Source organism: Mobula hypostoma, chromosome 14 (genome assembly GCF_963921235.1).
Source record: "Mobula hypostoma chromosome 14, sMobHyp1.1, whole genome shotgun sequence".
Taxonomy (NCBI): domain Eukaryota; kingdom Metazoa; phylum Chordata; class Chondrichthyes; order Myliobatiformes; family Myliobatidae; genus Mobula; species Mobula hypostoma.
In genome coordinates, this window is record NC_086110.1 from 44,232,882 (window position 1) to 44,247,552 (window position 14,671).

The window sequence follows — 14,671 nt, forward strand, 5'->3', positions numbered from 1 at the left end:
GGCTCCTTAAGGTTGTCATAGCAGGGGCATAGTGGGGATAAGTTCTCACTCCCTATTAAATGCTCCCAATGGTATCCTAAATGGACAGACTCGCATCTGCCTCTTCTGGCCCACACTTCAGGAGGAGTGGCTTGACAAAAATCAATTAGAAGTGTAAAGAGAAAAACACCTGCCATTTGAAACAACAACAGTAAATGGCGTGCATCTCAAATAGCCTCTGACCACCAAGTCCAGCTCCTGGCCCTCCTGTGTAGTTCTCCTAAAAGAAGGGGCAAAGGCAGATTACTGGCACCTTAAACACAGTTGCTTCAGGCAGCCTTGGTTGGCAGATTATCTCGGAGAATGAAAACTCTAATGTTAAGCCTCCTCTGTCTTGTGGCTATACCCACTCATGGGGAAGGCTTCGGGAGTAAACCCTGAGGAAAAACCCGGCCCGGATTCCTAAGGCTGCCCTACTTTGAGTTCAATACTGAATGGCAACTCCTGTGATGTTGCTAGTGCCAAACTATCAGTCTCTGCCATTCCTTTGGATTCGTCAACTGTGTGGAGAGGGGGAGCTTGCTGCATAGGCAACAGCTTGTTCTCCATATCATACAACCCTGGCTTGCGTATCACAGAGCCAACTTCAATGCAATATCCATGGTCAAGGGCTTCACTCTGATTACTAGAGTGAGTTAATGCAAAGCTGAAGCTAACATTTGAGAGTAGATCAGATTGACAGTTCAGGGAATGGCGACTGAAAGTATATCAACATGGAGTTGTTAAGTTAAATGACCTGTTCATATGTTTTAATTTTTTTTCATGAATTTCTCATGAAATAATCTGATTCAAAACAGCAGGCAGCAACCTATCTATCAATAGATAGACAGCTTATGCAACGCCAAACATACTAGTGCATTGAATTGTATATAATATGGCAATGATGTGTTTTGAATATTTAAAATACAAACTTATTTTGTACAAAGAAGCACCTCAATTTTGCTTCAGGTATAAACTGTATTTTAATTTGGAGTTTGAGTTCTTACTTATAAACTTAATGGCTTCTAAGAATGGTTAACAGTACAACATTGGGTGCTGGTTTAGGTTGTGTGTTAAAGCGATATATTATAGGCAAAGGTGTACTTGTGCATGACGTTAACACTGAAGAGTTCTGTTAAAAGAGCAGAAATAGACAATTATGCCCATATCCTCAGGATCTTTGCTAGTTCTGCAGAAAGATGAGAAGAAACCTAGCAAAAATTCTACTACATTTTTTCCTTTTAGCCAAGTTGTCTTTATTGAATGAGTGTTCTGCTCAGGGGCTGCAGCTTCCTTTTATCTTGCTTGGCCCTTACACTAATAAATGGTAGGTGAGAGAAGCTGCTGTGATAACTGCAGGCATCAAGACCAGTGGATTTCCATTATTGTTTTGATCGCCGTAACCATAGCCAGTCCTGCATTGATTCCGAACCTGATCATATGGAATGGGCTCATCTTCTGCAGGAGAGGTTGAGTTCTTCTAGAAAAGGAACAGAAACAGATGTTTATTTTAACTCCTCCAGTCTTATTAGCACATTGAACTAATGATGTTTGGAAGTGATGTTGCTGATGAGTTCCTGTTTTAACTACTGTACATTCATTCATAGTATTTTGCCAGTACGACTGTTTATTGTCCATTTCCCCTGAACTGAGAATCTGCCATCCGGCCTGGATGGTCCAACCCATTCATGTGTCTGACTTAAGAATCAAAGAATCAAACCCATTAATAGATTGTACAATTCAAGCCAGATGACAGAGTTCCCTCCCTGAATGGCATGCGTGGAGTTTATGGTATTTAATAACAACCCATTACTGAGACCTACATTTTAAAATATCCAAATTACTCAAATTAAAGTTCCCCAGTAAATGTAGGGTGGGATACAAATCTGTGCCAATAGTTAAAACTATCTAGTCCAGTAATTTAACCACTAAAATCCATATGCAGCGTTTTAAAATGGTATGAAATTTATTATTTAACATATGAATCAAGGATCTTCAATTGTATTAATAAATTTAGGTTGACATTCCTTTGTTTTACAGAAGGCACAAAATCATCACAATGGCACTGATATTTGAACGAAAATACTTGCTGCTGACATTGAGATAAGCTTTCCACAATGATTGAGTGAGCCCCACGTCCCAGATTTATATGGTTCTTTTACCAATCAAACTTTGGCACGGTCTGTAGGGGATTTGTACCATCCACTATTGGAGAAACAAGCCAGTGAATCAGTTCAGGGGATTTTCATACACATCAACCCAGAATCAAAAAGCAATTCACGTGCACAGTAAGTTACTAAAAAAACTGGTATAGACCAATGGGATTACAAAAGCAAAAGGCTTGAATATCATTCAATAAAAAGTAATAAATATTGACACATTATTTGATATTATTGAGACCCCACATTTATAAAATATTTTTTTCAAAATGTGGAAGGCTACCCGACAATAATTATGACAGAGCACCATTAGAAATTCAGCTTCTTCTAAATAAAATGGAGTACTCGGTAGAAATTTGAAATTCACATTGAATAAATGTTTCTGCATTGATTGCACCTGCAGTTATGGCAATAGCATGGGTATCAAAAGGAATCATTAAAAATGACTTACAAGTATTCTGCTTTTAACACCATATTAATAGATATCAGAAGTTATTGTCAGTCTTAAACTGTGATTGGCAATGGTAAACGCAACGTGTCTCGCCATCTTACAACCACAGATTTCAGACCATGTTCTTTATGTAGGATAATTATGTATTACCAGGACACCAAATGTGAAAACAATTGATGTTATATATTTAAGGGATTTATATAGGCATCCGTTAGTCTTGTGAAACAATGGATTTGCACCTTGGAAGGTTTCCAAGGCCTGGGCAAGGTTATATGGAAGACCAGCAGTTGCCCATGCTGCAAGTCTCCCCTCTCCATACCACCGATGTTGTCCAAGGGAAGGTCATTAGGACCCATACAGCTTGGCACCGGTGTCATCGCAGAGCAATGTGTGGTTAAGTGCCTTGCTCAAGGACACAACACGCTGCCTCAGCCAAGGCTCGAACTAGCGACCTTCAAATCACTAGACAAACGCCTTAACCACTTGGCCACGCACCAACACTTTTTAAGGGATAATTTGATCTAAAAATAATTGTTTAGCAAAGAGGCCTGACTTGCATAAAAAATTATCTAGATCTGCTCCCATTCAAAAAAGAATTTAGCTGATACAAAGAGGGTCTCCCTCCACAATGGAGGGCAACACTGAAATAAAATGAACTGATGAAATCGATGAAGAACATTAAAGGAAAAAAGTACAGATAGAATAATCAATTTTAAATAAACTAAAACTGATTTAATACCTAAATAGAATAGAATTAAAGTGAAAATCAGGGTGAATAGGGTATCCAGGGAGGGGTAGTACCTTGAGCGAAGGGACTTGCAATGTCCATTCTGGAGCAGCTCACTCAGCTGTGGGCCCCACCACATACTCACCTCTCACCTGTGGTCCCAAGTAATTGTTTGCATGTGACAGCAGCCATATCCTGGTACACCACTTCAACAGGTGCGCTAAACCTATTGAAGGTAGCTGGGTCCTCAAATCCCAGTGAGATAGGTCATCCACTACAACCAAGAAAGACCTCAGTCTGAATGTAATTACTTGTACCACTGGACCCAGATTTCTAGGTTGAGAGAGTGGAGTTGCCACAGTGCAATGGTTTTTCCACTTTAAAAACTCTCCCGCACAGGTCTCCTGTCATTGTTGGATACGTTGGACAACCGACAAAGTGAAAATCAGAAGAACTGAGATTGCTGAATGTAAAGAGCAGGAGCTCACTAAATCAGCAGGAAGTGTGGGAAATCTTTCAATGGTATGAGCGGGATGTAATGAGTTTCAGTGGTACGAGCGGGATGCAATGAGTTTCACTGGTACGAGTGGGATGCAATGAGTTTCAGTGGTACGAGTGGGATGTAATGAGTTTCAATGGTACGAGCGGGATGCGATGAGTTTCAGTGGTACGAGCGGGATGCGATGAGTTTCAGTGGTACGAGCGGGATGCGATGAGTTTCAGTGGTACGAGCGGGATGCGATGAGTTTCAGTGGTACGAGCGGGATGCAATAATTTCAGTGGTACGAGCGGGATGTAATGAGTTTCAATGCTACGAGCGGGATACAATGAGTTTCAGTGGCACCAGCGGGATGCAATGAGTTTCAGTGGTACGAGCGGGATGTAATGAGTTTCAGTGGTACAAGCGGGATGCAATGAGTTTCACTGGTACGAGTGGGATGCAATGAGTTTCAGTGGTACGAGCGGGATGTAATGAGTTTCAATGGTACGAGTGGGATGCAATGAGTTTCAGTGGTACGAGCGGGATGCGATGAGTTTCAATGGTACGAGCGGGATGCGATGAGTTTCAGTGGTACGAGCGGGATGCGATGAGTTTCAGTGGTACGAGCGGGATGCAATGAGTTTCACTGGTACGAGTGGGATGCAATGAGTTTCAGTGGTACGAGCGGGATGCAATGAGTTTCAGTGGTACGAGCGGGATGTAATGAGTTTCAGTGGTACGAGCGGGATGCAATGAGTTTCACTGGTACGAGTGGGATGCAATGAGTTTCAGTGGTACGAGCGGGATGTAATGAGTTTCAATGGTACGAGTGGGATGCAATGAGTTTCAGTGGTACGAGCGGGATGCGATGAGTTTCAATGGTACGAGCGGGATGCGATGAGTTTCAGTGGTACGAGCGGGATGCGATGAGTTTCAGTGGTATGAGCGGGATGCGATGAGTTTCAGTGGTATGAGCGGGATGCAATAATTTCAGTGGTACGAGCGGGATGTAATGAGTTTCAATGCTACGAGCGGGATACAATGAGTTTCAGTGGCACCAGCGGGATACAATGAGTTTCAGTGGCACCAGCGGGATGCAATAAGTTTCAATGCTACGAGCGGGATGTAATGAGTTTCAGTGGTACCAGCGGGATACAATGAGTTTCAGTGGCACCAGCGGGATGCAATGAGTTTCAGTGGCACCAGCGGGATGTAATGAGTTTCAGTGGTACCAGCGGTATGTAATGAGTTTCAGTGGCACCAGCGGGATGTAATGAGTTTCAGTGGCACCAGCGGGATGTAATGAGTTTCAGTGGTACGAGCGGGATGTAATGAGTTTTAAGGAGTGGGTGACTTCTAAACATAAAGAATGAAAGATCTGTGAGTGTGCATAAAGAGCATGAGGTTTTTGAGTGAGAATAAAGAATGAAAAGTTCTGTGAATAAGCATAAACAGTGAGAAATAGCTCAGTGAGTAGAAATGGCAGTGATTCGCAAGTGTAAGGTGTAGAAGGTTGCTCAGATCCAGCTCCCTTCCTGGCGGAAATGCCCTCTCGGCATCTAACCTTCAGGGATCTTCTGTCTTTCTATAAGATTACCTCTCCTCACACGGTCAACTGCTCAACTTTTCCTCATGTTTTCACCTTAATATAATATTTCTGCTTCCAATGCATGGACATGACAGTTTTAGAAAAAGGGAAAAGGAGAGGTGGAACTCGTTCTCACAGGTTGTCACATACCTTGGAATTATTTCATAGAGGTAGAGAGATAGACAGAGCATAGTCTGCTCTAAGCATAGACACCCATCTGCACTAATCCTACACAACTCCATTTTATTCTCCCCACATTTCCATCAACTCTACCCCACCCCCAGATTCTATCACTCACTTAACCTTTAAGAATATTTACAGTGACCAATTCCTCTACTAACCCACAATTATATGGATTAGGGGAAGAAACCTCAAGGACAGCAGCAGTTTTAAGAAAGCTGCTCACCTCCAGCTTCTCAAGAGCCTTTAGGGATGAGCAATTAAATACTGGCTCAGCCTGGGAAGCCTACATTGGGGGGAAACCTATGTGGTCACAGGGAAAACATACAAAAGCCAGCACCTGAGGTCAGGATTGAAGCACAATCATTGGAGCTGTATCCCAGTATCCCAACTTCACACATTTCCTTGGTTGTAATTCTCTTCACTTTGATTTCAATATGTTATGTAGGCAATCCAGGTTCTGTGCAAGTTGGCAACACTCCAACGGAGAACTGAAGGAAATTGTCTGGTCCGCAGTGACTTGTTTTAAGCGAAGGTTTTGGATGAAAACAAAAAACAATTGCAAAGTTTGCATATTTATCCCTCTAGTTTTAGCTGGGTGTGAGGAACAGGTGAAACAACAGTTGGCAAAATTGAAGGTATTTTACACACACATTTCTCAGAAAAGGGGCCAGGTACTTGCTTTTCCACCTACCGCTACTTCCTCTATTTGCTGAAAAACCCGTAGAAAATTTTCTCCAAGGGCTGCTGTCACTTCTTCATCAGTCCAATTTCTCCGCAGTAGTTCAGCTACTAAATCAGGATAGTAGGACACATTATCCAGACCTTCAGGAACTCTTCAAAGAGAAAATTTATAATCTGTAACTCTTCTGTTTGATAATGTTGATTCAAATAATTCCTTACTTACTGTCCACGGCTCTGAAATAATAAGTCACAAGAATTGTTGCAATACAGGTGGCCATTCAGGCCATCAATTCTATAGCATCTCAAAGAGAAGTATTTTATTTACAAATTTCATCCCCATGGACCTTCTTGAGATCATCGGGAGTTCCAGGGAGAATTTCAAGAGGTAATTCCATTCCTTACATAATTCCAAGAATACCCTGCAGAAAGATGTCAGGCACTGCCTCCTGTAAATGCTCACCAACAGAGAGCTCAGTCCTTGTCTTGGCCAATGCATGAGGAGGAGAAACAGGCAGAGCAGAAGGATCTTGCTAGGTTGCGGATGAATGGTCTCTCTGGATGCTCTCTCGGAACTAAGCCAAGTGTCCAGAGATTCCTAAGAATGCACATTATAGGCAATGAGTGCATTCTGCGAGGTAATATACCATAATGGCACACCAACTGTGTTTAACTGATGTGCAATCACTCCTACTGGGAAACTAAAACAATATTTTGCCTATCCCTTCTATGTTCTATGTTCTATGTGCTATGGTCAGACATAGCATATGCCTGCTGTCTCTCTACATGAAGCATGGACCTGTGACCTGGCTTGTTCAAGCCTTATTGCAGTTTAGCAGCTTGTAATGTGAGGTGCCAGGTGCAACGATGTGGCACACTACCTCCGCTTCAGAACTCGTTCAACTGCGATGACAGCCAGTTATCCCAGCTGAGTTGCTACTTTGTTAAGTGCCTGTGTACAAGTGTGTGGGTTGATCAGTGGGAAGGCAATCGGAAGGGTGAGAAAGCAATTGAAGCACAGCTCCTAAAGTGGGATCAGTGTCCATTTGTGTTAGTGGAGGTGTGAATGTTGTGCCCAATTGTATCTGTGAGGTACAACTAAAAGTTTCAGAACACCTACTGTGCCTTAACATTTCCTGTAAGATCATGAGAGTTTTTGCAAATGTGCTGTGTTCTGTGGGCAGATCACACCCACAGAACATCTCTGTTTTTACTTCCTGTCACCTCCTCTTCATTTTTAACCTGAATGTTCTTTTGATACACTTGCAAAACCTCAGGGTCTGAAGCTAGGAAGAGTAGGGGGCACACATACTCTTCTTCCAGGACCTAACTACAGCCATTTTAAGTTGCATGAATGCACCCAACCTGCCCAACAGCTACGAGTTCTCTTTTAGGGTAGGAACCTTGATATTATCTGGTGCAGGAGTAGGTGTGCTAAATTATTTTGAGTGGTGCAGATGGCTATTTAACAGCCTTAGGCACTCCAAACATACCTACATATTTAACATTGTACCATCGTTGATTCTTGCAACCAGTGGCTTCAAGGAATGGGATCACTGCACAATGCAGCATCACTCAAATTCTGTATTCAATTTCTGGCATCTGTGTTACACTAATTCCTTAACAAAAGCATTTGAATAAAATAACGAAAAACTATGAACACCAAAAAGATTTTCAATCACTGGTTTTACATACAAATGTTTCTTCAAGAAGATCAGGCAACTTAAAAACCAATTTTACATTGCTTCTCCAAAGATACAGACCAGAATAGTATAGATTTCTCTTGGTTAACGGATTACTGCAAATCAAACTTAGGTAGGTACAGAATATTACCTGTGAACGCCATCATAATCACCACCAAATCCCACAGCTTTGTAACCAGCAACGTTTTTAATGTGGTCAAAATGATCTACAGGATGATTTGAAAGATACGAATTAAAACGGATATTGAAATTTCATTGCACTGTTTTACAATACTTAATTTGGTAGTATTATAGTTCTCTTCCTGACATAGTGGGGGTGAATTCAGACACCATCAGGTAGGTTAGATTTAAAATGTTTCAATTTTAGTTGGTGGCTCCAGAAGTAATTTCAGGATCCAAATCAGCTTTATTATCATTGACATATGTCGTGAAATTTGTTGTTTGCAACAGCTATACAGTGCAATACATAAAATATACTATAAATGACAAAGGAACACATAAATAAGTAGTGGAAAAAGAGAGCAGAAATAGTGAGGTAGTGTTCATTGATGGTGAAGGCGAAGAAGCAGTTCCCAAAATGTTGGGTGTGTGTCTTCAGACTCCTCTACCTCCTCCCTGATGGTAGTAATGAGAAGGTGGAAATGTCCTGGGGGCTGGAGATCCTTAACGATGGACGCTGCCTTTTTGAGGTATCGCCTTTTGAAGATGTCTTCGATAGTGGGGAGGTTAGTGCCCATCATGGAGCTGGCTGAATTTACAACCCTCTGCAGTTTTTTTTCCTGATTCTGTACAGTGGTTGCTCCAAACCAACCAGGGATGCTGTTTAGGCCACAGAATAATCCAATACCAGCATTCCTGTCCTAATTTCTTATTAGGGGTGTATGTATACACAGAGTTTACCTCTCTTCACAGTTAATATTATGGTCTTGGGGAGTTTTGTTTAATAGTGGGACCTAGGAGTACGTGTATACGGTACTGTGAAAAAGTCTTAAGAACAATATATATAGCTAGGGTGCCCTGAGAATTTTGTACAATACTGAAGTAATTTTATGTATTGCACTGTACAGCTGCTGCAAAACTAAAAACAAGTGTCAAGACATATGTGAGTGATAATAAACCCGATTCTGACATGGGTCTCTTGTGGATTGAGTGGGAAAGGGGCAGGGAGAGGGAATCGTGGTTCGGAAAAGAGGAAGGGAAAGGGGAGGGAGCGGGAAGTACCAGGGAGGTTCTATAATAATCAGTAAACCAATTGTTTGGAATCAAATGACTTTGTCTGGTGTCCCAGGGATAAGTGCGTCTGCACCCATCCCTGCCACTCCTTCTCTGCCACCTGACCCACCCACACCCTTCCCGTGGCGCTCCAAACTTAACATTCCCGACATCCCTTGCTCCCGCCAGATTTACAAACTCACTCTCCACTCCATGTTGACAAATACAGTAGTGCAAAAGTCTTAAACACCCAAGCAATATATATATGTGTGTGTGTGTGTGTGTGTGTGTGTGTGTGTGTAGTGTGTGTGTACGCGCATGCGCGCCTAAAACTTTTGCACAGTACTATAGCATCAGAGGTAGGAGAGGGTGATGTCGGCTGCTTTTGGCACATTAGTCTTCATAAGTCAAGGCACTGAGTATACAAGTTAGGAAGTTATGTTGCAATTGAGTATACTTGGACTACTGTGTTCAGTTTTACTCACCCTGCTATAGGAAAGTTGATATTAATATGGAAAGAGTGCTTTAAATTACAAGAATGTTGTCAGGACTCAAGGGACTTGGTTATTGGACAGGCTAGGATTTTATTTCTTGGAGCGTAGGAGACTAAGGGATGATCTTATCGAAGTGTATAAAGTCCCAAGGGGCATAGATAGGGAGAATGCTTCTTCTAGTGGTTGAAGAATCAAGACTACAGGGTATAGGTTTAAGGAGAGAGAGGATAAAATTTAAAAGGAACTTAAGGGCCAACTTTTTCCACACAGAGAGTGGCACTATATGGAACAAGCTGCCAGAGGAAATGGTTGATGCAGGCATATAATAATAAAAGACATCTGGACTGGTACATGTATAGGAAAGCTTTAGAGGCATATTGTACTAATTTAGATGTGAAGCTTAGTTCGCATGGATGAGTTGCTGAAGGACCCGTTTCTGTGGTGTAAGACTGTGTTTATCTACTGCTGTTATGCTATTGTGCACACTAAGCATTGTTGGACATCAGTTATGACCCAGAATAGCAGCACATTTTCCTCTGCTCTATCAGATAAGTAAACACAACAGAACCCAATTAAGTCTCTAAATTTGGATCTTCACACTAATACATGTATTCTCTAACAAAACAGTGATACTTCCTGTTAACTCACAAACTACCATAACAAACTTGAAGTCAGTGTCTTCTTGCAATAAATGTTAATCAAAAGAATTATACAAATGCAGTGAAATTCTGTTAAAGACAAGTTATGGCCAACTGGATGGATGATGGAATTGTTTTGAAGCTCTGGACCAAAGAACTCTTTGATTCCACTGTGACCTTGCTCTTCACCTTTTATCTGTGTTAAAATTATTTAATGGAAGAGGTGTGCTGGGGATGGAATTGGATCAAATGGACGCGCAGAATATTCACACAAAATATTTGACCCTGCTTTTGAAGAAGTTCCTTCATATGACATGTTAAAATGTTGCACTATAGAACAGAATACCAACATCAGTTTGGCTTGTGAATGCTGCTGATACTAACCTGCCACATCTAATAGGTTAGCTGTAGGCTTGCAAGTAACATAGTCGTTGAAGAAGTTCACCATTACGATACCATTCTTCTCACTCTGTGAGATCAATTCATTCAGAGAAATGTTTTAGCTGGTTTATTGGTGCTCTCTGGACAACCAATAATATACTTTAAAAAAATTTTATACACATTTCAGAATTGCTTCAAATGTACATGGCCCATTAAAATGATAATTGCATTGTATTTTAAAAAACTGATGCAATGATTAACCCTGAAATATAACCAACCCAGCATTTGATATATTGAAAATAAAAAGCAATTTGTTAAGTTACTGAAATAAAATGTATTTATTATACAAACCTTAGCTATTTTTTCTGAGCATGAGGCTGTGTCCTCAGTCTCACGGTAACAAATTAAACTTTCATTGTGAAACTCAACTGCATCCTGTAGCAAATATCATTCTATTTTTCACATCCTTTTAATGAGTAAATACTTGAGACCCTCTTAACACCCACCCAAGGTGTCACGAAATGAAGAGCTCAGCACTTTCCAGAATAACTCTGCACAGCAATATCGCTTAGTTATTCAAAATGTTGGCATAATCAAACATAAGCAGTCCTATCATTTAAATAAAAAATGAAACTCCGGTCCCATAAATATTACATCTGCTCAATTGCATTGTCTTACATGTGGATTTTTATAAACTTTAAGGAGCTGATGAACAGGATTAAACATTGCTAGCATATTCTGCCTTTCTGCTAAACTCTGACTGACATGAACTTACTCCATTTAAATATCAGAGGAATCTGCTTACTTCCCTCAGATAGTTTACTAGGATTGGCACAATCAATGTTGTGATTGAGGGATTGGGGCAAGCATTTCTGCTCTTCCCATCTTGTCTGTATATTTTTGAGCCAGATTGAAGTAGTTCTTTGAGGATCCATGTCTTGGGCTGTATGTGGACTGACTTAGCTTTTCTGAATACAGGAGCTCTGTCACAATGGCGGGGGCATTGGGAGCAAGGGTGGACCCAAATGCAAGACACATCTTGTGGGGTTAATTAAATTTAGTTTATTGTTCGATATCAGGAGAGCTAGGCAGGAGCAGGAGTAGCGAACTGGACAAGGACTGAGGACTACGACTAGGCTGGGACCCAGGGTCTGGGCTAGGACTCGGAATCGGCTCCCAGAACTAGAGGAGACATGAAGAGGCTAGGGTATGGACTCCGAGCCAGAGACTGGGCAAGGACCCAGTACCTGGATCTTGCCTCGGGCTCGGACCCCAGAACCAGGCATGGACGTGACATGGGCTAGGGAGAGGAGGAACATGGAAAACAAAGCCTCGGTCTCGGGAGAGCAGGTACATGGAACCATAGATACATACACAGAACACGGAGCCGGGACCCCTCCTTGGGTACAGGACATAGGGCTGGGACTCATGACCCTCCGCGGGGCAATGGCAAGACGGCCTGACTTACCCCACGGAGGTGAGAACAAGACAAGACAGAACATGACCCCCCGCGGGTCAACGGCTAGACGGCCTGACCTACCCCACGGAGGCGAGGACAACACAAGACAAGACCAACACGAATGAACACCAGACAGTACCTATCTAGCTCTGGCGATGGAACTAGACCGAAGCGCAGGCGGAGCTGCAGACGAGGGCTAGAGGCGAGAGGGGCAGAGAAGGGATTCAGACAAGGGGGTAGGACAGGAATCACAGACCACCAGGGCCAGGACTTGACTCAGAACTGGGAAGCCGCCAGGGCCAGGACTTGACTTAGTGCTAGAATGCCGCCAGGGCCAGGACTTGACTTGGTGCTAGAATGCCGCCAGGGCCAGGACTTGAATGCTGCAGACTTAAGGCTTAAAATACTGTATTAACATGAAAACAATAATTTCATGAAAACATTTAGAATATGAAAGTTTTTTCTTATCAAACAAATTATGTTCAAAATACTCCAAGTTATAAATATATTTGAAAAAGCACTTGCAAATCTTCTGTGCACCTGCATTTTTCTAATGAGGGCTAGGGAGGGGGAGGATTTCTTCACAATTTTACAGCAGCTTTATCAACAGTAAATACATGACAGGATCCTTCAAAATCTGCATAAAGCATGATCAAAATCTTACCACTTTTCTCAAAATGTCATCTGGTACATTGCGTCTATGTTTACACATGGCATAGGCACTTGAATGACTAAATATGACAGGAGCCTTTGAAATTTTCAGGACATCATTCATTGTCTTGACGGAAGTGTGTGCTAAATCAATGATCATTCCCAATCGGTTCATTTCTCCAATAATTTTCTTCAATACAATGAAAAAGAATAATTTCAACATTTCACTCAAAACATGCCAAAATATTATGAAATTATTTTAAAAGCTTATGTTATTCGGATAACTTGTAATGTTCCACTAGTTCCATACCCATTTAATGCTTATCCAATGAATAAATAGGAGCTTTTTTGTAGTCATGACATCCCTGGATATTAGTCTGTGTGACCATAACTGTTCCACTGTCGCCAAAATAATGAAGAACTGTAAATAATTTAGCTCAAATGCCTTGAATTAAGGAGTTCTATAACTCTACATGAAGGCCTTTGCCTCAAGACAACAGCACATTTCCCCCAAGTTTTCCCCAGTTTAAGATCCACTAGCAACGCCTTGACAGAACTACAAGAAACACATTCCTGATAATCTTCGATAACCAAGGAGAGTCAATAGATGAAGCATCATCCATGCCCCCCAAAAAATTAAGTGAATGTTTATAATTTTGAAGTTTTTAAAAAAAATTCCAGGGATTAAACAAAACAATATTTCCATAGAATATTTTTTCAGAAAACTGCTCAGTGTTGTTCCTTCTTGTGAATACAAAATGACTTTAACTATTTGCCAGATTTTTCAGGTTCTGCAGTTAGAGGAATCTGAAAACACTTCTCACTTTGGTCTTAGTAGCATGACAGGCAATGTGTTTGAAGGAGAGTGTTTGTATGAAATGACCAATGAATTTGCTCATCTCCACTGCAGACTTTGCCCTTTATATTTTGGGAAAATTCCATCAATGTGTAAACTAGATTAGATTTTAGACTTACAATTAATGAAGTTTTGCATTGTATAACATAGAGATTTTTAGCTTAAACACCCTTCACATACATGGCAGATACAAACCTTTCCGTAGTCCGACAGTCCATTACTGCCTGCTGGGTCTTCACCTGTATCCACAAGCCAGTTATCAACCCTGAAACATTGAAAAGCTCTGTTATAATTTCTGAAGTGTTAAAATCAAGCAAGTTGGCCCTTGTGAAGTCAATCTTTATAGCAATTGCTTTTCATAGACTCAAACAGGTTTAAACAAACAAGGTAACATTTAATATAATTTGGCATTGTCTACAATAGGCAATAGAAACATAGAAACATAGAAAATAGGTGCAGGAGTAGGCCATTCGGCCCTTCAAGCCTACACCGCCATTCAGTATGATCATGGCTGATCATCCAACTCAGAACCCTGTACCAGCCTTCCCTCCATACCCCCGATCCCTTTAGCCACAAGGGCCATATCTAACTCCCTCTTAAATATAGCCAATGAACTGGCCTCAACTGTTTCCTGTGGCAGAGAATTCCACAGATTCACCACTCTCTGTGTGAAGAAGTTTTTCCTCATCTCGGTCCTAAAAGGCTTTCCCTTTATCCTCAAACTGTGACCCCTCATTCTGGACTTCCCCAACATCGGGAACAATCTTCCTGCATCTAGCCTGTCCAATCCTTTTAGGATTTTATACGTTTCAATAAGATCTCCCCTCAATCTTCTAAATTCCAATGAGTATAAGCCTAGTCGATCCAGTCTTTCATCATATGAAAGTCCTACCATCCCAGGAATCAATCTGGTGAACCTTCTTTGTACTCCCTCTATGGCAAGGATGTCTTTCCTCAGATTAGGGGACCAAAACTGCACACAATACTCCAGG

At 41.4% G+C, this 14,671-nt stretch overlaps 1 protein-coding gene across 6 annotated transcripts in view; it reads right to left on the bottom strand.

Moving 5' to 3' along the window:
• Window positions 1-1,004: 1,004 nt before the first annotated feature.
• Window positions 1,005-14,671, bottom strand: part of dpep1 (dipeptidase 1) — a 40,866-nt gene continuing 27,199 nt past the window's right edge. For all 6 annotated transcript variants that reach the window (XM_063067470.1, XM_063067471.1, XM_063067468.1 and 3 more), the window contains exons 6-11: window positions 13,875-13,944; window positions 12,837-13,013; window positions 10,717-10,801; window positions 8,119-8,194; window positions 6,299-6,440; window positions 1,005-1,498 (exon numbers count right to left, since the gene is read on the bottom strand). In XM_063067470.1, coding sequence (XP_062923540.1) covers window positions 1,331-1,498; window positions 6,299-6,440; window positions 8,119-8,194; window positions 10,717-10,801; window positions 12,837-13,013; window positions 13,875-13,944 — 718 coding nt within the window. In that variant the 3' untranslated portion in view covers window positions 1,005-1,330. The remainder of the gene's footprint in view (window positions 1,499-6,298; window positions 6,441-8,118; window positions 8,195-10,716; window positions 10,802-12,836; window positions 13,014-13,874; window positions 13,945-14,671) is intronic.